This window comes from Dioscorea cayenensis, unplaced genomic scaffold (genome assembly GCF_009730915.1).
Source record: "Dioscorea cayenensis subsp. rotundata cultivar TDr96_F1 unplaced genomic scaffold, TDr96_F1_v2_PseudoChromosome.rev07_lg8_w22 25.fasta BLBR01002087.1, whole genome shotgun sequence".
Taxonomy (NCBI): Eukaryota; Viridiplantae; Streptophyta; class Magnoliopsida; order Dioscoreales; family Dioscoreaceae; genus Dioscorea; species Dioscorea cayenensis.
The window spans coordinates 74,901-99,403 of NW_024088478.1; the positions used below are offsets into that span (position 1 = coordinate 74,901).

The 24,503-nt window shown below is 33.4% G+C and overlaps 2 protein-coding genes across 3 annotated transcripts; both read left to right on the forward strand.

Moving 5' to 3' along the window:
- The first annotated feature begins 3,555 nt into the window (after positions 1–3,555).
- LOC120257413 (calreticulin-like) lies at positions 3,556–6,924 on the forward strand. Its single transcript, XM_039264886.1, is given in 15 exon segments — positions 3,556–3,715; positions 4,400–4,507; positions 4,622–4,814; positions 4,888–5,068; positions 5,070–5,150; positions 5,273–5,329; positions 5,425–5,472; positions 5,583–5,669; positions 5,755–5,812; positions 5,910–5,977; positions 6,052–6,147; positions 6,232–6,279; positions 6,474–6,500; positions 6,592–6,654; positions 6,742–6,924. Coding segments are annotated over 15 exon segments (1,227 nt in total). The 5' UTR covers positions 3,556–3,615; the 3' UTR covers positions 6,754–6,924.
- Positions 6,925–8,473: 1,549 nt separating this feature from the next.
- On the forward strand, positions 8,474–21,345 carry LOC120257418 (exocyst complex component SEC8). Of its 2 annotated transcripts, XM_039264894.1 has the most exons (18): positions 8,474–8,681; positions 8,833–8,947; positions 9,805–10,017; positions 10,174–10,347; positions 10,872–10,976; positions 11,756–11,865; positions 12,266–12,442; positions 13,915–14,089; positions 14,193–14,299; positions 14,667–14,974; positions 15,063–15,232; positions 15,365–15,480; positions 17,326–17,393; positions 18,328–18,446; positions 18,539–18,588; positions 20,541–20,641; positions 21,081–21,193; positions 21,275–21,345. In XM_039264894.1, exons 2-18 carry the CDS (start codon positions 8,891–8,893, stop codon positions 21,326–21,328), a joined length of 2,217 nt encoding a protein of 738 aa, XP_039120828.1. In that variant the 5' UTR covers positions 8,474–8,681; positions 8,833–8,890; the 3' UTR covers positions 21,329–21,345. The 2 variants fall into 2 exon arrangements, 1 of the variants encoding a protein (XP_039120828.1); XR_005535671.1 differs by lacking the exons at positions 18,539–18,588; positions 20,541–20,641; positions 21,081–21,193; positions 21,275–21,345 and adding an exon at positions 18,160–18,238 and having other exon boundaries at positions 18,328–18,418.
- The last annotated feature ends 3,158 nt before the right edge of the window (positions 21,346–24,503 follow it).

Below are 24,503 nucleotides of genomic sequence, written 5' to 3' on the forward strand. Positions count from 1 at the left end.
TTTTTGTTTATATCTTTACATGTTTCTTTTTTTTTCATTGTTTTTGGTGTGAAAATTAAAAGGAAACAGTATTTATTTCATTTAAAAGAATATGTTCGTTGTTATTAATGTAAATTTTAGAGTTGTTTAGTGAAGTGTGAATGTATATATATTAATTTTAAATATCTATCTTTTTCAAGAATATTTAAAAATAAAAAATGCTTTTACAACGTACATCTTTAATAAATCATAATATCTACCTATCTTTTCTCAGTTGTTGTCTTTTTTTTTAATTATAATTGTGATTGGTTGCTCATGAGTGTGTGTATAATTGGTTGCTAAAATTTGTCCATTTTCACAATCAGCATATGGGGGTATTTTGGTAAACTGAGAGCCTAGGTTAGAGAAGGCTTGCTTGGTGTGCTGCACTAGGGTGCACACTTGGTTAGTGGACACGTGGAGGTCGGAGGGCGGTCAATAGGAGCGGAGGACAGGCGCGTGGTGGTCGTCGTTTTCGGCGGTCGGCGGCACATGCCGGTGACAAGTGTGTGATCCGCTTTTTAGTTTTTATATTGAGTAGAGAGACTGCTGAAACATATGACTGTATTGTAGCATGTAATGACACAGTAACAGCCAACATTACTGTAGTCTGTAGTAGTCACCTATTATACTATGTCGGCGATGTACGTTAGCAGAGTTAGCGGTTTTCTATAGTAGTCGCCATCACTGTTTGCTATTTTATCTACTAATGTAATTTGGACCGTTGACCGTTGGATAGAACTAATCTTAACCGTCAATTCATCTCTTGAATGCTTATAAATACCCTTTTATATTGTAAATGAGATATAGACAAGTCATAGAAAAAAAAAATGGAGAAAATGTGAAAGTAAATTTTTTGATACAATATCAAACTATGGTATTTTTTTATTTTGGGGTTTAAATTTCAAATTGAATCAAAATGATCACTCAACTTCAATTTTATTTTGCAGGTGAGATAAAATTATCAATTAAACAGGCAGCGTGTCATATATATAATGATAGAGAATTTTTTACATATACATCTTTAACAATAGGTTAAAATTTCTAAGATGACCACTCAATAAAACAAAATTAAAGTTAAATAACCCATTTTGATTCAAATTGAAGTTTTGAACTCCAAAATGAAAAAGGCTATAGTTTGGTGCCCTATTAAAAAATTTACCCAAGAGTTGAAGTATAATCTACGATATTTGATATATATTCTTCCTCTCTATTTTTATTTATTTTTATTATTTTTTATACTTACAATATATTCATGGATATCTATATATATTTTATATTGAGAATGAATTATTAATAGTACATACAATAATATATATTGTTATTTTTAAAGCATTTTTATGGGATTAATTTTTTTTTTCTAGATTTTTAGTTTGCTTATGTAGGTATAGCCCAACAATAAGGCACATAAATATTTATTTTCTGATAAATACTCAAAAGTCCCAAGGAATTTTTCATATGACCACTAAAGACTTTGAAATAGTTAACTATTTTTTATGATCATTTAAAATTATTTGTGGGCCATTTAGGTAGTGATCTTTGATTATTTTTTAATAAAATTACATTCATATATTTCCCATTTTTCTTAAAATTTTTTAATTCAATCAAGTATCATCATTACCTGTTCTTTGCCTACGTCACTATCTCAACAATGATCTATTTCTTCATTCGATAAGCTGATATTGAATAGATGACTATGATGATAAAGAGAAGAGTAGAGATAGCGATGATTAGGCCATGGAGATTGAGCCAGGAGTATGAATCAGAGCTGGATGCTTTTTTAGGCTCGATTGCAAAGCATGTACTTGATTGTGGTGAAGGCAAAGGAGAAGCCTTGCAAGGGCTAGACACCATGGATGATGGGGAGGGGGATTAGATGATAGTCGAGGGGCATGAGATCGGTGGTGTCGAGAATAAAGAGCATCCCAACAATGAAAGAGATCAGCAACCATGATTTTCTAGCAATAATTCTATCCCCAAGATTTACAAATAGAATTTAACGACACAATTTTCAAATTCAAGTGATGTGAAGTTGCACTTGCAAACAAATAAAGTATACAAACATCAACTAATTTACTTTAACATAGAAACTAAATGATCTCAAGCATAGAGCAACCATAGTTATGAAGAGAAACTAAATGTGGTAACTTTCTTTCTCAATGAGTTCATGGCTAGGAGTGATGTTGCGGTTGTGTATACTCAAAGGAAAGGGCAAGGATGCTTAGTAATGGTAGGAAGAAGAAATCGGAGGAAAATTTCACAAATATAGAACTAAAGGTGAAACTATAATGGTAGAAAACAACAACGACATTGCTTTTAGGCTCCATCCTAGCAATGGGCTATTAGAGGTGTGCTGAAAATCCCCATTTCTTTGTCAATCCTCATCTCGGAGATTTCTTAAGAAACTACTTCCCATTCCTTTTGGAGATGGCATCTTGAGCCAATGTTGCCGTTGTAAAGGATAATGAAGATGAGGATTGAAGCTAAGATTGAGGCTGTTAACAAGGGAAACTGACTAGTGTGATAAGGATGTCAGTGTTGAGATCATCAACAACGCAAAACCAACCTTGCCCAATACGGAGATAAGGGAAGGGAAGCAATGTCAAAAAGAGTTTGCTCGAGACGGAGGATGGGACGACAATCGCAGAGGTGCGGTTGAAATCCATGAAAAGACCATGAGACATGTTCGATGGGAAAAAAACAACAAAATAGTCAATTACAAGCAAAATTATAGACTCTATTTAGTCACTTTTAAACCATTTAGTAATTCCTCATGTATTTTTTTTTTTAACAAATTGTTTTTTATCTTTTAAGAAGTCATTTTTTTTAGGCGTGCTTATGAAAACAAACAAACATATATAAAAAGAAAAACATATAATTCATATATCATAAATGATTCGCTGAAGTGTGTATTTCTCCTTTATAGGACAAGCACCAAAATTTTTTATTTTGAAAATATTAAATTTATTTATTCTATAAAATAATTATTAAAAAAAACAAATACTCATGAGTGTTTTTCCAATATGTTTAAGACATTCAATATTATTAATTTTTTAATAAACTCAGTAACATTAATGATGCATAAATTTTTTTACTAAGAAATTGTTTCTAATAATTTCTCAAATCCAAACCCTATGAAAATGTGATAATCTGAATTATAAAATTATTTTTAATAAAATCCAAACCCTAATCACCATTAGCACAGATATCAAGCTCTTATGTTCATTAAGAAACATTGAAGTTATCATCATGTATATAAAATTATAAAAACATGCAAAACAAAGAAGACATTGAATTCATGCAAACATAAAAACAAAATACTACATGATTGGTTCGTACTAAAGAATCCTAAGTCCATTAATTGAGATAATTAAAATATTATGTGGGCTTATCGGGTTTCGGAGCTCCGTTAACGCCTAATCCACATCCAATAATAGTTGCAAATGGAGGGTGGTAATCTTACGGTGGTGCTTACACACAACTCTCTTCCTCTATAAAACATGGCTTCCTTTCCCTCCATCTCAACCACAGTGGAAGAAGAACCATCAATCCTTCATTAGAGGGAGAGAGAGCTGAGGTTCTCTCTTCTCTGTAGCAATGGCGTGGAGAAAAGCTGAGGTCTTCTCTTTCATCTTCTTGGCTCTTTACTTCCTCTGTGCTGCCTCTAATGAGGTCTTCTTTGAGGAGCATTTTGATGGTAAGATTTCAGGGTTTGATGAATGTTTGGATTTGATGGGTTCTTTTTAAATAGATGGGAAAATGTAGTTTTTGGTGGTTTTATTATCAAAGAGAGATACCAAAGAAACAAGCTTTTTAAGTTTCTTTGTTACTGATTTTTCCTTCTTTTTTTTTCTGTTTTTTTCTGATCATTTGTTGTATGTGTATCTATGTATTTCAGTTATTTTTTTCCATTTTAAAAGTTATAATTGATTTGCTTTCTTAGAATTTATCATGATATTCATGTACTAATATTCAAAAAATGGTGTAGTTGAGGTTTGTTTACAACCTTTACTTTGAAGAGAAAGAGATTTTAGAAGTTGTTCTTATAGATGATTGTAATTGGAAACAGATTCAATTCCTTTTGGAAAAGAATGTGAATACTAATTGTTTTCATCCTTCTATCATCTGATCTTGCCTGCATTTTGCAATTTCATTAAAAAAAATCACTTTTTTTTTTTTTGTGATAGTGTATTCGGATTGTCTACTTTCCTGTTTGTTTATTAGTTGTTTGAGTTTGAGATAGATTACAAGCTTCTAGTTGTAACTAAAGGCTTAGTGTCAATTTGATGTCTTAGTATATTCTCAACATATGTATCTTTGAGGATTGGAGATGTTGCATTAATGTTTTACTCTCTCTTTTGGTGAATTGTGTGCTTTTTAGATGGATGGGAGGATCGGTGGGTAGTATCGGATTGGAGGAAGCAAGACTACATGGCCGGGGAATGGAATCATACTTCCGGTAAATGGAGTGGAGATTACGAGGACAAAGGTACATTTGTCGAATATTTTTTAATTATCTCCTACATCATTTAAATTAGTGACTTTTGATCTTCGACTTGAACCAACATGTCCTTGATGTTTTGATTATGATTTTCCACTTCAGGTATCCAAACTACTGAGGATTATCGGTTCTATGCTATTTCGGCAGAGTTTCCAGAGTTTAGTAATAAGGACAAGACATTAGTTTTTCAGTTCTCAATTAAACATGAGCAAAAAATTAATTGTGGTGGTGGCTATATGAAGCTTATCAGTGGAGAAATCGATCAGAATAACTTTAACAGTGAAAACCCCTACAGGTAGTATCAAATGCTTGATCTCTTTGGTATGACCGCAACATGGTTTAATCCATGAAACACTTTTCAAATGCAGTATCATGTTTGGACCTGATATCTGTGGACGAGACACCAAGAAGATCGTTCAAGCAATTCTTTCTTACAATGGAACAAATCACTCATTCAAAAGGAAAGTTTCATGTGAGATAGATCAGCTAACACATGTTTATACTTTTATCATCAACCCCGACTCCACATATAGTATACTCATTGATAATCGAGGAGAAGGCAACAGGAAGCCTCTATACTGACTGGGATCTTCTCCCCCCGAAAAAAATTAAAGACCCTGAAGCCAAGAAGGTAGGAATTGTGTATACTTTTATGACTACTAAATCAATTCCTTTCTGAAGTTTTCATTTTGATTGGTTTAAAAGTACCATGCTCTTCTGTTAAATGATGTCTTGATTGCTGCTCATCCACAGCCAGATGATTGGGATGAAAAGGTGTACATTTCTGATCCCGAACATAAGAAACCAAAGGTGAAATGTCACTCAAGACATCCATGTTAAACTTACAAACACTGTCAATTCATACTGATGTAGCTCAATAAACTATTTTTCTGTTGTTGTTGAAGGGATACGATGACATTCCGAAGGTCATACCTGATCCAAATGCTAAAATGGTAATTCAATTTCATATACTGCCTTGTATCAGTTACTGTAAATAATGCCAATTCTACAACAATTTACAATTTTTCACATCCTTGTGATGTTTTATATATAATTGGTGTAGCCTGAGGATTGGGATGTCGAGAAAAGAGGCGAATGGAGGGCTCCAAGGATTCCAAATCCTGAATACAAGGGACCCTGGAAGCAAAAGGTAGTAAATATTGAAAATAATAAATTGTTTCTGTGATGAATTATGCTTTCGCAAACTCTTGATACTCTCTGGTATCCAATGACAGAAAATTAAGAACCCAAATTATAAGGGTAAATGGAGGGCTCCTGAGATCGATAATCCAGGTCCTTTTTTACGTCTTATAATTTCATTTATTAGTCCCATCTCTTTTCCCATAAATTCACATTGCTTCATAGTATTTAAGCAAATGCTGTAATGCAGAATACAAAGATGATCCTGATGTTTATGTCTATCCCAACTTGAGATATGTCGGCATTGAGTTGTGGCAGGTGAGCATTGTTATCTGGAATTTATGTATCACTATCCAACTAAATTTGTACTAAGATTGAAATGCATGTGCCAGGTGAAATCCGGAACTTTGTTTGATAACATTATAATATGTGACGATCCTGAATACGCGAAAAAACTTGCCGAAGATACATGGGGAAAGAATAAGGATGTATGTACTTCTCAAACATCTGCAAAAATAATTAAACTAGAAGAAAAACAAGAGAATTAATTCATTGTGTCATTTTGATTGCAGATCGAGAGAGCTGAATTTGAAAAATACGAGAAAAAGAAACAGGAGGAGGTATAATGACAATGAAAACTTCTTTCACCATTGAAACTTTCTGATTACATGGACTAACTTCTCTTATCATTATCTCTTGATATCTGATTAGATACACAAAAATTTCTGAAGAAAAGAATTATATGACTCTGTATACCTTTTATTTAATACATCAAATACTAAATTCTCTGTGCTTTTTGTGTTTGTCTTAAAAGGAAACTAGAGTGGAGGAAGAAAGAAATGTAAACTTCTTGGTCTTAAACTATATGTTCTTGCAAGTTTATCTTCATCATTGATTAATGCCTATAATTTTCAATGTTTCTGTTTTATTAGGATGATGAAGATGATGATGAAGATGGTGATGAAGACTCTGATGCTGATCAGGAGGCAACTCATGTATGGCTATTTCTTCTACTTCCATTGAAAACCATTAGACATGAATATTTATGCTAATTATTTTTGTTTTCCTTGATAATGTTTCAGGATGAACTTTGAAGTGAGTTTGATTAAGACAATGGATGATTAAGACAATGGATGGTCGGTCATTCAACAAGCTCTTGGTTTCATTTTTGTTTTTCCTTGTTGACAAAAAATTGGAAAATGAATAAGGATGATGTCTTGTTGTTGACATTAAAATGAATAAATTCATTTTCTCAGTTTTCTTTAGAACTGTCCTTTTATTTATTTATTTATTATGAATGTGGACAAGATAATAAGTTAATATCTCAACTCATATGTGTTCAGATTTTGCGTGAACTGAGATTTAAACATGTTTCTTCTGCCAGGACATTGGTATTCTATTTAAAAATTCAATGCCAATAAATCAAGAGGTCGTTGGTGTATTTTATGATGTAGTTACATAACCAGAGTTTGAAGAAAATGATTTTTTAAATATGTAAATAAGATATTTGCAAAAGTTCACCACTGTTTTGGACAACATGATAGAATTTTCTTACCAAATGCAATGCTTTTTTTTTCTTCTTTCTAATAAGTAATTTTTTTTTTAAAAATAATGTGAACAAGCTGCAAGCCTTATATTTATATTTATTTAAGATAATGAGTTATTTGCTTGAAATTCTCAGATATAAATATATTGATTTATAATTTACTCACAAGTGTCATGAACTCTAAACTAATACTGAACGAGGTATTAAGAGTTTTATTAAAGTTGATATCTTCTTGAGTGTTTTTCCAACTATATTTTAAATAAAACTTATATCAATTAAATTATATTTTTTTATATACATTTTTTAAAATAACCTTTTACCAACCATCAAGTTGGTGCACAGATATTATTTGTATTTTTTTAATATAAAACCATCCTTCTAGCTTCTTTGTTTTAATAATTCCAAAATATATATATTGTTGGGCATATGAGTAAAAAAAATGATGTATTGTCTTATATCAATGGCAATTAAATACATATAAACTAATGTTTTATTTCTTGTTTTAACTTCCAACACAAATCAAACTAATGGCAATTAAATACATATAAACTAATGATAAAAGAAATTATTTTTTTATAAAAATTATAAACATAAAAAAATTTTATTAGAAAAAAATTGTCTAATATTAGATAGAGTTTCAGTGTATAAAAATAAATATTAATCAATTAATATTCTTATCATCGAAGCATATATAATAAGTATTAAACATGTAAACTTTATATTGAAAAAATAATAGAGTAGAGATGTATTGGACCGGAGTCGAAATCATTAAAAAAAAAGGATTTAATTACTCAGAAGTGGATATAATGTGATCACAGATTCTTGCTTTTTACCAACAGAAGAGCCAAGATTAATTAAAGCCTTTATATTTACCGACCGGCCATTTTAATTCCACGATGATCAACAAACGTGAAATCGTAGAAAGATTTAATTATAAAAAATATTATCAAGCAGACTAAACGACTAAACTCGATCAACATGCAGTGACTTAATTATACGAAACATTGGGGCGACTTAAAAAGCAAAATTACATAATTATAAAACCTCCACGGCAATTAAACATAAAAAAATATATTAACTAAAATAAAAACCAATTGCTTTTAGTGGTCTTCATCTAATTTAATTTAAATTTTATATTCTTTATTTTAACAAATGGCACTCCAACGTAATTTCACAAAAAAAAAAAAAATCCAAAATTACTATAATGACCCTTTTAAGATCCAACGGGCTAATGATTTCATTTTCACATTTGCTATTTTGTTTGTTTATCAAGAAAATTGGAAAAATGTTTCCAAGAAAACGAAAAGCTGGAAAACGAGACCTGTTTTCTTGAAAACACTGAGAAATTTCCCAATTTCTCTTACGTTCTTGTCTTCTTCTCTTCCTTTCCCTCCTGCATCCGAGGTTTTGATCTCCGTTTTGGTCCGATCTGGATCTCGCTCTTCATAGATCTTCGATATTGGAGGTACAATTTGAAGCTAGGCTGTTGAAAACCTTGAATCTTTGCTGGTTTTATTCTTTTCTTTTTTTTTTTTTTTTAATTTTTTTTTATGTTGATTGATGTGAATTTGGTGTTTTCCAGAGATGAAAGTTGTCATTTATGAGCTGTTTTTTTGGTGGATTTTGTAGGCAATCTGGGGGATTAAGGGGTGGGTTTGGATTTTTGTGAAAGTAGGGTTTTGAGGATGAGCTCCAGAAACGGAGGATTGTTTGATGGGCTTCCCATTCCAGCAGATAAGGCGGTGAGTTTTCTATCCTGATTGAAGGACTATTCTCTCATTGGAAACATATACTTATTGCAGAAGTATGGCTTTTATATTTAGTGCCATTTCAAAATAAGAATTGTGATGCTATGCCAATCATGATGAATTCATGCTTGTTTATCGATTTTTTTTTTTGAATTTTTTTGTTAATGGAACTTCATCAAATGTTTATAGGAACTAATCAAACCTTAGACAGTAGTTAGTTTAGATTTCATCATTTGTAGCTTTGTTGCTGTTGCTCATTTGTTTGGCTTCTTACAGGATGTTCTTGTATGCAGTATTATGTGTACTCTGCCTGCAGGAAATGTGCATACAGATATACATGTGTGTGTGTGTGTGTGTGTGCATATGTGAATATTTTTGTTTTGTTTCCATTGCAAGATTTTTTGTGATTTTTTTTATTAATCACCAATATCAATTTACCAGTGACTCTCTGTCATCTATTGCCAACGCACTATTCTTATTATATTCATTCACTTTCTTTTTTTGGCGTCCACCTTCCAAAAGTTTTTACTATGTGATTTTTGTCACTGTTTGGTTGAATGTATGACAACTTCTAGCAAACCTTTCATGTTTGTGAATGCCTTCTCTATGTGATATTATGTGTTAGTTTTCATGCCAAATTTAAGTTGAAGGTTCCATTACTTTTGCTATATGTTGTTTAATGGAACTAAATATACAGTAGCATATTTCTTCTATTAATGGTCACCCTTTTCAAAACACTCTTTTGATTTGACAGAGTTTTCTGCTTCTAAATTATTGGCAAGTGCGTTATCTTTCTGCTGCTCATCTTTAGTTGATATTTCTCATTCATTTATTTTTTGTATCTCATGCAGTACCTGAGAGAAGGGCTCTCGAGAATAGATGAAAGTTGGACAGCTGCACGTTTTGATTCTTTGCCTCATGTTGTTCATATTTTAACATCAAAGGACAGGGAAGGGGAGGTCCAATTCTTGAAAGAACAGAGTGATATCATTGAGGATGTTGTGGATGAGGTTGTGCATGCATATCATAGTGGTTTCAATAAAGCAATTCAAAACTACTCACAGGTTGGATTTCTTTTGCTCTTTAAGGATAATTACTTTGCTGTCTTTAGCTATTTCATCCATTTCCTATGATTATGATGTTACCAAGGTTGGGTAGTTGTTGAGACTAAAGAGCTACAATTTTTAAGCTAATCTTTCTGTTTTGCTTCCATCCAACAGATCTTGCGGTTGTTTAGTGAGTCTGCTGAAAGCATTTCTGTACTAAAGGTTGATATGGCAGAATCAAAGAAACTATTAGGTTCTCGTAACAAGCAATTGCGTCAATTGTGGTATCGCTCACTGACATTGCGACACATATTGTCGTTCTTGGATCAAATTGAGGGTGTAGCAAAGGTTTGCATGTTCATTATCACTGATAATTGTTCTGCTTAAATCCTTTGGCAATCTAACTTTTCAATCTTGTTAATGTCATTAGGTTTGCCATTAAGTCTAAAAAATGAAAAACTTTTCAAGTTTATTGTACAGCATGCATCATACATACTCAAGAACTAGGGTTATACCTCTCTTGTGAAATATGTCTTGAGATACAATGAAGCTTTTTTTTTTTTCTCAATTTCTCTTCTGCAGTATTGTACTACTTCTTATTCACACACTTCAATGCAGAGACACATGCACATGACAAGATTTGCATTGGATCCATAAATTTCTGTTTGATGATGATGCTTTTGCAACCATTGATATTGGTTCAATCCCTGCTCACAAGTCACACACCACGCCATCAAGATTTGTGAAACTGTGCTTTCTTGGAATAAAAAAAATTTACCGCTTGGAGCATATAAATTTATATGAGAATTATCTATACAGAAAGCCTAGGGCTAATTTCATTCTTAAGTTATTATTAATATGTATGCCTACAGGTTCCTGCTCGCATTGAGAAATTGATTGCGGAAAAGCAGTTATATGCTGCAGTTCAGTTGCATGTCCAATCATCATTGCTGCTTGAAAGGGAGGGCCTTCAAGTGGTCTGTCTTCTCTTCTCCTTTTGGCTTTTTAGAACTTAGATGATTTCTTGTAACCCTTTCATTTGGGTTCCATTGCATGCTTGCTTTGGAATTTTTACTTCTAAATGACAGTGCATATTGTATTTTGCTTATGTTAGTTGACTGGAGTACAAATATCATGTGGCTTTTCTTTTGTGCAATGAATTCTACATCATAACATAAATAACTTTCAAATACTTTGTCACATTTTTTGAGTCACATTTGAGTAAAAAAGATAAAAAAAGAAAATATCTTCTTATAACTAGAAAAATATGGCTTTTCCTCTACAATGCACTCTAAGCGAGTGAGTTTCACGTTTAGGAAAACTGAATGTAGAAAGGAAGAGGTATCTCCGGTGAGGAAATAAATAATCAGGGGCACGAGATGTTATCTGCGATATAATACAAACTATTTTAGTGAACTTTTATATTAATTAGAATGGTCTGCCAATAGATTAGTTGTTTTACAATTGTGTCAGTTTAATAGGTATTTTATAGCTGTGTCAATTTGAGTCATGAGCTTTCATGATTAATTACAGTGAATTCTGGAACGTGGATATAATCATTACTGTTTCTTGTAACTGGATTCTGAAGATTCCCAGTTAGGTAATGAGAAACTTGTGTGTTCATTCTGTTGAATAAATATATAAATTTAATTGGTTATTTGGCAGATTGCTCTACTTATTAATTATTGGTTTTCTTTATCTATGCCCTTTCTGGACATGGCTCAGTAAAATGAATTTATATTCTGGCAAATATTAGGTGGGTGCACTTCAAGATGTTCGATCAGAATTAACAAAGTTGCGTGGGGTACTGTTTTATAGAGTTCTGGATGATCTACACAATCACCTATACAACAAGGGTGAATATAGGTATATTTTGTTTTCTTCTTTTAATGTCAAATTCCTATCATTTGGACCTTGGCAAGTTTTGATCAAACCTTTATAACTTTTCCTTCCTAAAGGTCTGTATTTTCAATATTTATGTTCATTTGATAATGTTGAGGGAATCTTTCCAAAAAAAAAAGGGTTTTGAAATATGACTACTGCTTGCTTCATCATGAATAAATTACTTGTTTTTATTGCATGGAAAAAAGAAGAAATTTACTGTAACCATTTTCTAGAGGGCAAATATGTTTGGATCTTTATATCTTATCTTCTAAAGCTCTGAGTTAAATCAATTACTTCTATATTTATGACAACATTTTGCAATTACTACTTTCTAGATGGACATTAATTTCAAATCTTACCTGATTTGGATTATCATCTGCAGCTCAGCTAGCTTAAGTGTACCAGATAGTGATGAGTTACCAACCATCACAGCCATTGGGTTGACAGTAAGCAATCCACAGCCTCTTTCTAGGAGAACCAGATCAATCAAAGTTGACAACCATCTTAATGGTTCAACATTCGGGGATGGGTTTCATAGGCCCAGTTCTATTGATGGAGGGTAGGTCTTTTACATAAACTAGCATGCCCATGGTTTTTAATTTGTATCATTGTCTAAGCATGCGTATAACCTAAATATTGTGTAAAACCCTTTATCTAGTTCAATGCATTGTTTGGCATGCCATTTCTCTTTTATACAGATCTAGTTTAGCACACATCTATCTCATAATGTATGTGATAAGTTGGCATTATGACTACTTTCAACTTTCAAGCAATGATTCTCACAATGAGTCAGGGGTTCAACCATGAAAGTTTGCTCTTTCCTTTTGATCTTGATTTAAGTATGAAAATTGATGATAAGTTGATTTGATCAACCAGATAATCCTCAACCTTTTTTTTAATTAATGATTATTATCAAAATTACCTTTCAGTTGATGGTTCTTTGAACTCCATTTTCTAATTATGGTAATAAATTAAGAAAGGCCTCAAACGTTCTATTTAATGTCCAGTAAGCTGGAAGTAGCCGAGCATATTGGGATATGATGAAATGTAGCATATATATTATAGGAATTCTCCTTTTAGAATTTACAAAATTGGAAACTTGTGAACCTCAGTCTTTGAGTTTCATCAGTTTGAAAACTTTTTGGCCTTGTATGCATCCAAGGAAAATGGAAGAACAAAAAGTTGAGTTAGTAAATAGAATGACAGGATCCAAGGAAAGAAAATATTAATGATAAGTGTTCCTTTATATGCTCTAAATATAACCTTTGGTGTAATGTGAGTGAAATGAGATTTCATTTGGCGATTATTACTCTGCATCATTTAGTCGATATTATAAGCAATTTGCAGGAGATTTGTTAAATTGGTTTGGTTACTTTGATTTGGAAGAGGCTAGGGCTTTTGTTATCCTCTTGTAGGAAAAATACTTCATCTTATTATTTCCAATTCAGTTTAGTACCGTTTTCTGTTTTGCTAATTATTAGTTCTGTAGAGATGAATGCAGGTTTCTAGATTCTTCTTGTCACTTTTCCTTACTCTTTATCATCCTCAAATTTTGTTTGTGAAGGTAGTTCACAGTCCACATTGCAGTCAAGGGGATTTTTTTGTTTGTTTTGGTGAAGGGGTTTAAAGTGTTTCTTATTAAAATTGAAGAGGATCTATCTTTGTTCATATTCATGGTTGAATTATATTATGCCAGCAATTGGACTCTGGATAAAACATTTAGATTACTGCTTTTGGTGGATCATGGAAGTTGGCCCAAATGGGCCTAATGGTCGGATTTAAGCTTGATAGTAGAGTAACCGTAATGTAGATTTTGGCAGTTGGGGATCAAAAGCTCCAAATAGCCACATTTAAATCTGCCATACATTTGCTTTCATGTTTCCATCTGCTTTGTTACTGATCCAGTTTCTTACTTGTAGCTCTTCATTTGATGGCCATGATGAGGAGAATAGTTAGCCACATTTAAAGCTGTCATATATGTGCTCTCATGTTTCCATCTGCATTGTTACTGATCCAGTTTCTTGCTTTTAGCTCTTCATTTGATGGCCATGATGAGGAGAGTGGTTCAGAAATCCTTGATGGCATCTCTGATGGTCATTTCCCATCATCAAGAGTCCATGCTGGTGAAGGGTATAAAAGGGACATCAAAAGTATATCTTCTCGAACTCCAACTTGGCTTTCATGCGCCACACCAGATGAATTTATTGTAAGGCCAATACGTGCCTGAAGGAAAGACTTCAGTTATATCATTGGGTTTCAGTGGCTTATTTCTCAGTTGAATTAAGTGTTAAATTTTCCTTGTATTTCAGGAAACAATGAAAAAGAGTGATGCTTCTCTCAACATGAAATATTTGCAGACACTGGTGGAGTGCCTTTGCATGCTTGGGAAAGTTGCTGCTGCAGGTGCTATAATATGGTATGAAAACATGTGCTTAGCATCATCATGATTTTTCCATGTGACTAAGTTACTGAGGTGCCTGTGGTCAATGAAATAGTTTTGATACAATTGTTAGTTATGCTTTTTTTTTTTTTTAAACTTGAAATTAGGATTGAACTAATTAGTTCCATATACTCCTAACTACATTACTATGTTTGACTGCCAGTTATAATTTATTTCATATGTAGTCCTTTATCATATCTATTTGATCTCAAATTAACTGCTTCCATCTTTCATTTTTGAGGAATTTGTTTCTCTAGTTTGTCATATTTTACCATTATAAATCTATCGTAAGTTTTTAGGCTTTGGTGGTGATTCTCCCACATTTTTCTTTATTGCACAACAGTCAACGGTTACGGCCAACCATTCATGATATCATTACATCCAAAATAAAAGCACATGCAGCAGCACAAAGTTCATCAAGGTCATGTATAAGCCAAGCCACTGGGGCACCTAATTCTAATTTCTTTCCTTCAAAAGGATTGCTACAAGGCTACCAAGCAATGAAACCAAAGGGCATAAGTGGGTCATCATGTATTGTGGCACAATTATCTGTTAGTCCAGTTTCTTCTGCAATGGCACCTAGTGGGATGACACAGTCTGCAGCTGGTGAACTTCTTAGTTCCATATTAGATTCTGTCATTCACATACTGGGTAAGGCTCTTGCATACTTATAAGCTATTTGCTTTTGAAATTTTCTTGTATCATCTTGCTCCCTTAAATGCCAGTATTTTATAATCAGAGAACCATGTTGTTGTTGGGGAACTTCTTGAATCTAAGTCATCACAACAAGATGTCAATATCACCACCACACCAAAGTCTATAAATGGGGATGTGAGCTTGACTGCAGATTCTGAGTCCTCTCAGGCTACTGGAGGTTTTAGTGTGGTGTTCTCATTAACTGTCATACAGGTAGGAGAGGTTCTGAGTTTGTACTTCAACTATTTTTTGACTCTTGTTCACACTGTGCATGAAACTTCTACACCTAATCATTTTATTAGCTTATCATATATTGAGATCTGTCTTTATTTTGTGTGGAGAAAGAGTGAATGCCAGCAGCTTATATGTGAGATTCTACGAGCAACTCCAGAAGCTGCAACTGCAGATGCAGCAGTACAAACAGCTAGGCTTGCAAATAAAGGCCCTGTTAAAGAAAAGAGGCAAGTTTACAGTGAAAACAATTATCCAAATTTATACCTTTTCATGTTCTCCTGTGATCCTTTTCAATCACTCCTTTTTCTTGGTTGTGCTTCTATGCTTTCTGAAATTTTGGTTCAGATCACTGTTAGGAAGGCATAGTGGGATTATCTGAATTTTTACTCACATTATCCTCTTTAGGAAATGCATTCCAAGATTATCTGTGACCCTTTTCTCATTTCCTTGGGTAAGCTTTAATACTTCTCATGATGAAGAATGAAAAGTTGAAAGCTCTGTTTGAATGCACGCATCTCTAGGGGCTTTTGTATTGTTCTTCCAAATCTCCTAAAGAGCTTTTCAATAATTGAAAGCTCTTTGATTACATAAGGTTTGTAGTTGGCAGTTTCTAAAAAAGCTTTTAGGAAGCTAAAAACTAATAAATTAACTAGAATAGAGCTGTTGTGTAAAAGTTCCATATTAGTGTTTACTTGGAGCTCTTCCCAAAAATCCATCTTAAAAAGAGCTTTTCGAATGCAACACAAAACATGCCCTTGTTAACTTAAAATGAGTCTTTTCCTTCATCCTTGATCTTTGTGTTTATTTCTTTTATTTTGTGTTCCGTGTCCGCTCAAGTTGCTTTGTCTTTCCATTTTTGGATCCATGGCTTTGATTTCCAATACAATCTCAAGGCTCAACTAATATCTTATTTTGTAATTATAATGCCTTGTTTGTTATCTCAAGCTGAAGGACACATCCAAAAATTGAGAAGGATGTGGTTTTCTTTTCATGCAAGTCAAGCCAATTTCTTAGGGTCATAACATGGATGTTCCTTATAGAAACACTTTTCTTTACCATTAGTAAGCATCTTATTACAGTTAAGAATCACTATTAAGGGAATATTTTTCATGATTATGGTAGATTCCCATTACAAGAAATAGATAGTAAATTTAATAAGCATGTGATAGAAATGTAGATTACTTATTTTGGGGTAGTTTTTAATTCTAAAGATATTAAAGCCTGACAAAATTAATGGCTGCTTTTGTAAACTTTTTCATAAATATTTTCCCTGTGATTCTGGTAGCTAGACTAACAAGGTCTTTTTATTCAATTTGACATTTTAAGGTTGATGTTTCTTGAGATCCAAAGTTTCAATCTCTCTCACCTATTCCAAACTGTGTCGATGACTGGCTGAAATATGATTGTTGCATCTATCCACTTATTTATGGATGTTTAAGTAGTTGCTGAAACAATTAGTGAATAAGAATCCAAGTATGAATGCTGTGACAACTAAGTTTGAAGTTTTAACTAAGTTGTGTGCCTCACTAGTGCTAACTCTTTCATCAGGACACTCAATATGGAAATTGCCAAGATAACTATTTTAGATAAAGTATAAATGGATTTCATAACTTGAGGGAACATCAAGGATGTGTTGGTTGATCAATGGATTTGACTATCGTTCGTTAAGTCCAACCAGACCTACCCAAGATGCACTATGCAAGCATAGTGTTATTTATTTATTTATTTTTATTTGTGAATCTTTGACAGGGAATGATTTTTTATTGCAAGTTTAATTTGCATCTAATAATTATTTGTAATAGTCATTTTGTTATAGTCACACATCTATTGCTACTTTACTATTAAACAGTGAAGTAAATTCATTCTTCACCCTTTTAAACCCAATCTTCAAGAAGTTTGTTTAAAAATCAATATTCATGTCAAATGACATATCTATTGTCTGCCTCCTAAGTATGATCCTGATATGAGTCTTCTTGTAGCTCTAAATATGCCTATTTTCTGAAATTTTACTCATTATTTCCACTTGAGAAGCTGCTTAAAGTGTATCTGAAATGATCTTCATTTGATAACAGGGATGGATCGGAAGGACTTTCTTTTGCTTTTCGCTTTACAGATGCAACTGCATCTATGCCTAACCAAGGTGCAATTGAAATGTTTTACCTTCATTTTGGTTGTTGATAACAATGCTATTCTAATTGCGCAAGATATCGACACCAAAATTTTGGTTAAGAGCTGTGCTGAAATTTATTATATGTGTCCTAATACATCCTTAGCGCTTGTTTATGCGCACTGCAAATTTCTTTTTTTCTTTTTTATTTGTGTGTGAAATTAAAACAATTCTAGACTCCAATGATGTTCTTAGTCAGATTAAGATCAAATCCTGATATGTTATTTTGGCAAGCTTTTAATTTGAAGACCAATTGAAAGTTTTGGCTGTGTGATCTGGAAAAATTATTGCAGGCGCTAGGTCTATTAGTCCAAATTTGTTAGATCAGGGTAAACACTTGCCTATGTTACTTCAATGTCCATGCAGAGGTTATCCCCCGAGATATGTTTAACCTCCCATAGGCTATGTAGAATCTTGACTTACATGACTTGGAAGGTAAGGCTGTAGAATACCTTATGAAAGTAATGATGTGATAATGATGCTTGTAAGCTGCAGTAGTTGAGAATGTTGGTTACTGCTCATTTCACTAGCACTGGTCACTTAGTATTTTGTTCATCCATTTTGAATCATTGAACCATGTTTCCTATTTTCATTTTTGCTCCCCTTGATTGTAGTCATTATCTGTGATATCCTCCCTCTGCAATTATACATCTAATCTGGGTTTTCTTTTATCAGTTAGTAGTATATCTCATCTATGGACACTGATATGGAATTAAAAAAGTCCAATTACCTTTCCTAGGGCAATGGCATATATTTTGAGCGTGACTATTTTGAAGGCACCATGGCATATTAGTTGCGGGAAGTTGGCCAGTTGAGCTGTATTATACTTCATGGCTATACTATCTTTTTGAATCTATGCTTCTGCTTTATATGATTTATGATTGTATAAAGTTCTTAAACGTAGCAGGAGTTGGGCAAGGATGGAAGAGAGGTTCAAATGTTCAGCAAGAAGGATATGGAACTTCAGCTGTGCTTCCAGAGCAAGGGATATACCTAGCAGCATCAATATATCGCCCAGTTATTCAGGTTTTGTATGCCTTTTACAACCACTTAGATTTCAACAATACTTGCTGTAGAGAAATTGCATTCAAATTGTACCTTGGTACATGATTTTGCAGTTCACTGATAAAATTACAGCGATGCTTCCCAATAAGTATTCACAACTGGGGTATGTTACTCCTGCTTTATTTTTCTTTTGTTTATTGATAAAAGCAGTGGCCATATTATTCTTCATCTTCTACATTTTTATTGATTTTTCCATAAGATATTATGATTGGTCTTGTGTCTTCTTGTTACCTTCGCGTTCTTGCATACTTTATTTCTTGTATGTTCAAGTGTGATTTACAGATGAGATTGTGTTAAAGTTGAGATGCATCATCCTGGACGTATAATGTTTTCTTTTTGTCTTTTTGATAAATGACTATTTAAACACATTTCATGCTCAAACATGCTCGAACATGCTGTAAAAACACAGATTATTGTTTGCTGTTTTAGGAACTTCAATGGAAAGTAATTAAGCAAAAAAATATTATTATTGTTATTTTTTTTAATGAATTACCTGTCTGAGTTATGGCAGCCATATGTGGAAACTACTCAGCAGTTTCTACCTCATTTGATCCTTCATGGCTGCCTTTTTATAGGGGAACAAGGAGAGTGGGACCATTGATGCAAGAAGAACAGGACTTTAGTCTTTAGAATCTCAACAAACATATCCATGTTTGACCATTATATGCTCAAACATGCTGCATCATCATGATTATGATAATATACTTTGTAATTGGCATGACGTATCTGTGAGTGTTGGCAATATTGCATGCCAATTCAATGAGCAAGAATAAGGTGATCATATGTTCTGCAGATCTTAGGCCTCCACCTTGGTGATGCTTCATTGCAAGAGTTATCCATAGGTGTTGTTTATGAATGATCTGACTTTTTTGTATAAAAAAACTAAAATTTGAGTCCATGACTTCTCAAACTCTAGACTCATGAAATATATGTTGGCATAAAGCCTAGATTAGCACTAACAAAATATCAAACTAACTAATAAGACAGGGAAAATTACAAAATAATATTAAATCGAACTAAGACTAGTAAGGATCCACTTTGATAACGAGAAAGATTTCTAAATATCCAACCAAATTGATAAATAATATCCAAATCTGATAAACTTGTCCATATTGACTTATTAACCGGATGCCCTGGTATGGTAGGAAATTTCGCTTTAGACAATGATTGAATAGGAGCAATAACTGAAACTCTGGTATCAAATTTCTTAGTAAGAGTATCTATTTCAAATGAATTTTCTAGCATTTCACTCCTTACCTTGGAAATATTTATTATGGATATGGATAGTGAAATGTTGAGAAATATTGGATTCAATTGTCAACTGCATCTAAATTGAGCAGTTTTTTTTTTTGTTTTTACATGATGAAGATTTTGTTCAGCATGTTCTATTAGATACTGGTAGAAGAACCCGATCCAGTATTGGTAAAAAAGAAGGGAAGCATAACCAAATCAAGATGGTATGATTTGGATCACCCCTTCTTCTTGCGCCAAAGATCTTACCATTTCTAAAGGATTTGAAGCTACGTTTTTTTTCAATTTCCATCCAACTAAACTAGGATACCTGGATTAGTACATGATCATGCGGCCCCTCAAGTTGGAGCATAGAGGTCACTGTAATACCCAATTTGCACAATAGAAGAAGGTTGCATAACTCTTCAGCAGCAGACATCAGGCTTCAGATTAGCCATTGCAGAAGGAAGATGAGCAAGATCACTATGAATAATTGATACAAAAGGAGTTAGAGCTTTTCCAGATTGGCCATTGCACGTGAAAGTAAGATGGCATAATTGCCACTGGTGTTATGGATTAGCCATTGCTCTTGGAGGTCGGAAGGCGTAATCACCGTGTATAATTGTGGAGTGACATCAAACCTGCTTCGATGCTATGTAGGGAAAACTAAAATCGTCCACACAATCTGAAAACTCATGTGATATATATAGGCATAAAGCCTACATAAAATAAGTGCTAACAAAATATCAAACTAGAACTTGTATAAGGTCAACTAAGATAAGCATATGCTAACAGTTTTAATTGTGGATCCCTTTTGTTGTGCAGAAATGAAGGGTTGCTAGCATTTGTACAGAACTTTCTGAAAGATCACTTTCTGCCAGCGATGTTTGTAGACTATCGGAAATGCGTCCAGCAATCTATATCAAGTAAGTTCTTATTTTAACTGTTGACCAAATCTTATTGGTTATTGAATTCATTTTGAACTGATAAAATAGCCTCAAATCTTTTGTTTTGTGCTCCCTCTCTCTAAACTGAATATCTTGTCTAAGTGGCTTGGGATAGAACTTTATTGTTAGTGAAAATAATTTATAATGCTGAGGTGATGGTTAAAGCAACTTTTTAAGATCTTGTATGGTTGCACCATCATTCAGGATATATTATCTTGCGTCTCTCTGGTGCATGATTTTTAGGGAAATGTAATTTATGCAACTTTTCACTGACTGTGGTTTTATGCAGTGTATATCACAGTAGGGGAGTTCTTATGTCTATTTCCTAATAGTTCTCATTGGATGCAATAAAGCCTGGTATTGGTTATCAATCTACAACAATTATTGTGTAAGAAACTTAAATACACTTCAATTGCAGGTCCAGCTGCATTTAGACCAAGGGTGAATGCTACTTCAGTTTACAATCCATCAGTGGAGAAAGGGCGCCCTGTCTTACAAGGTCTTTTAGCAACTGATTTCCTGGTCAAAGAGGTGCAATTTGTGATATTTGCTAAACTGTTTATTGCATTTATTCAGATAAATTTTTAAATGCTGTTTTCTCCTTTCCTTTAGGTGCTTTGCTGGGCTCAGTTAATCCCAAAGTACACAAGTGAACTAGTCGAATAGTGTGCAGACTTTCCTGGAAGCGCTATGAAAGATGCCGGACATCATACATGGAGGTAAATATGAAATCTTATGACCAGTGGCTAATTTAGTTCATTGGTGTGACTTTTTGCTCACAAGTCTTATCTATTAGAGGACAAAATTTCAAGGACATGTATTCAACAAATTGTGGTTCCTATCTAAGATGTGCTCTATTTTAATTGAATGCCACAGATAAAATACCGCTATTATATTATATGACTTGATTACTTGTTGAATTTTTACCCGGCATAACAATTCACTGTCCTTGTTTTGCATATTGTTATAGACTCAAAAAGCTGTAGTGAACTCATGGCGAACTATTCTATTCACATGTGAATATAATGGATCCTTTGTGCCTACCCTTATATGGTTTATGTGCATTGCATTAAGTGGAGGTGTAAGTTCTGTAGCGATCAAGCATTGGAAATAAGTATCAGCTGCCTTAGATAACCTTCATGCAAATATTAGTTGTTATATGGTTTATGTAGTACGGTGAATTAGAATATAATCTGCACATGGAATTTTGCATAATTTAGACAAATTATGAACTGGAAATGCACATTACTTTAGTGTTTGGTTGGAGGATGGGGCCCCAACCAAACACCCAAAGATAGTTTGAGGCTCTAATTTTTCACGACATTTAATTATTTAAAATAAATATGTTCAGTAATTATTATTTTTAAATAGTTATATAAGCAAATTTATCATTAATTAGAAAAGTATAATTTCAACCATAAAGTTTTTATTTTGATTATTAATAATTATGTCATAAAGTTTTGTCAACTTCAAATGAAGCTTTTGGCAGCCGCCAAGAACAACTCAAAAGATTACCTTAAATCCTATCTCTATTCTCCAATCAAATACTGTCTAAAAGTGTCTGCATGATATGAGGGCCTCATGGTTTTCGATTGTTCTAAATTGAGATGGTGCATGATCTATCTGTAAATATCATTAATGGCTAGACCTGTCAAAAATGAGTGGTTTATGCAGGAATGTGAAGCTATTAATTATGAGGATGGGTGTATGCATGTAATTCTTTCTCCAAAAGCAATCTGGTATATTCATCATACAAGTAAATTGAGATTGTGTTTATTTCGTTAGTATTTGATCTTGTCTCTATCTGCTGACTTTATTAAATCATGACTCTCATATGCTGCAAACCTTTAGTTTTGTTGTTGGATCTTGATTCCACCTATCAAAAGAAATTCTCTAATTTGCTGGTGTAAATATCGGCTTATGAGAAACAGTATCTGTTACCAAAATATATTGAACCTTGTTCTAGTATGATGTATATACTGCTACATCTTGGATGAAGTGTGTGCTAATTGATTTTCTTGTCAAGGAATTTTCAGGCTGTTCTAGAAAAACAGAGTCACATGCTGATTGGAAGGAATGACTTTGAGAGCCTAATGCGACTCGATCCAGCTAGTGCTTTGCTTGAGTTCTGGACAGGTGGCTTTTAGGAGCAATGTTGCAGATTCTGATTCAGTTGAAGTGGAAACAGAAATAAGTGATCTATTACTGACTTTTCGTCCAATTAAGCAGGTATAATATCATATGTCAAGTGAAGGAACCCTATGGTGAAGAGTATGGGCTTACTCATGAAAAGTGATGTGTGACATAATTAATAGAAAATTGAGGGAAAAGAAAAATAGAATCCACAATGGTCCTTATAGCTGGTTGGTGAATGAGAAAATTGGGCTAGTTGCTCCTGGTCCATTGCCAGGTTGAGTTTTTGTTTTTTCAAGCAGTTGCTATTTCGTAGCATCAATCTTTTTCTTGAGTGGGAACTGTCAGTTTATCAGCTAGATGCTTTATATATTTCTGCTATTATAGTAATTTCTGAAATTTATATGATTATATACTAATGAATATTCTGTGGTGGTCCCAATAGTTGACAGAGTTGGCTGCCATAACTTTTAACTATAGGTGTATGGCTGAAGGTCCGATCTACATTTTATGTGGATCGTTGTTGAGATCAACACTGCATTAGCATGGTGGATCATGTTGAGCGCTGTAATTAGGCTTGCCTGGTTCATGAGTGCTTCATCCTGGGCCTAGCTTGCACTTGGGGTCAACTAATTTTGCTTAAATTTTATATGGAGATGTATTGGTCCAATTCATTTTTCAAGTCCAGCCATACGCCTGTTTTTGCTAAGCCAGGCCAGTCCTTGCTGGCCCAAGCATTGACAGCGTTAATCATTTGTCAGGACTAAACAGCCCAGATTTTGATTCATCTGCTTCCTTGGAAAATATGGTGTTGGCATTGTCACTATTCTAGAATATGCTTTTTCTGTATGAATTGTTGAATGCATGAGAGAACATGCAAAAGTAACTTGCATTAGATATCCATTGCAGTGGTTAGTATTGTATTTTGAGTTGCTTATGAGCTATTCATATTTAGGTATAATAGTTACAAATCATGTGCAGTCTCTTTTCAAGTTGAAAAGCGATTATTTGGGGTTATAAAATCATGTGCAGGAGAATTTAATTGAGATGACACAAAACTAATTCTGTTGGCATCGCTCAGTGATTCTTTGGAATACTTAGCAGATTCTGTTGATAGGTGACTACATACTTTTGGTTGATGATTCTTTGGAATACTTAGCAGATTTCACTGATAGGTAACTTTATCTACTTTTGGGTGACGAATATTATTTGCAGTCCATCTGTGGATGATATTGTGTAAGCGAGTCAGCAGCATTTTGAAGCTTAACAATAATCATATGTTTTCATAGTACTTGAGATGATGTATAGATGGCCGTCATGGATGGTTGATTTTTCTTTTAATGATACTTTTATTTGTCACCATGCCTATGCTTGTCATATTGTGGTTTCTCTGATATCTTATTTTTGTTTCCATTTTTGTAGCATCACTATAACGCTGCATGCATCATTTTGGTATAGGGATTGATATGTTTCTAGCGAGATTTCTCCTGATACCATACCATGGAATGACTAGGATTAACTTTGTTGATCTTGGATTTAGCATGTACAATTAGAGTATATGACTATTTAATCAGGTGTTCATGTCACATAATGTTTGATTTGATATGGCACTATATTAAGATTCACTTTTAAATAATTGGTTAAAAAGGTTGGGGCTAGTGATCAAATCTTTTGTTCTAATAAAGTGAGATGAGCAATACGTAACTGA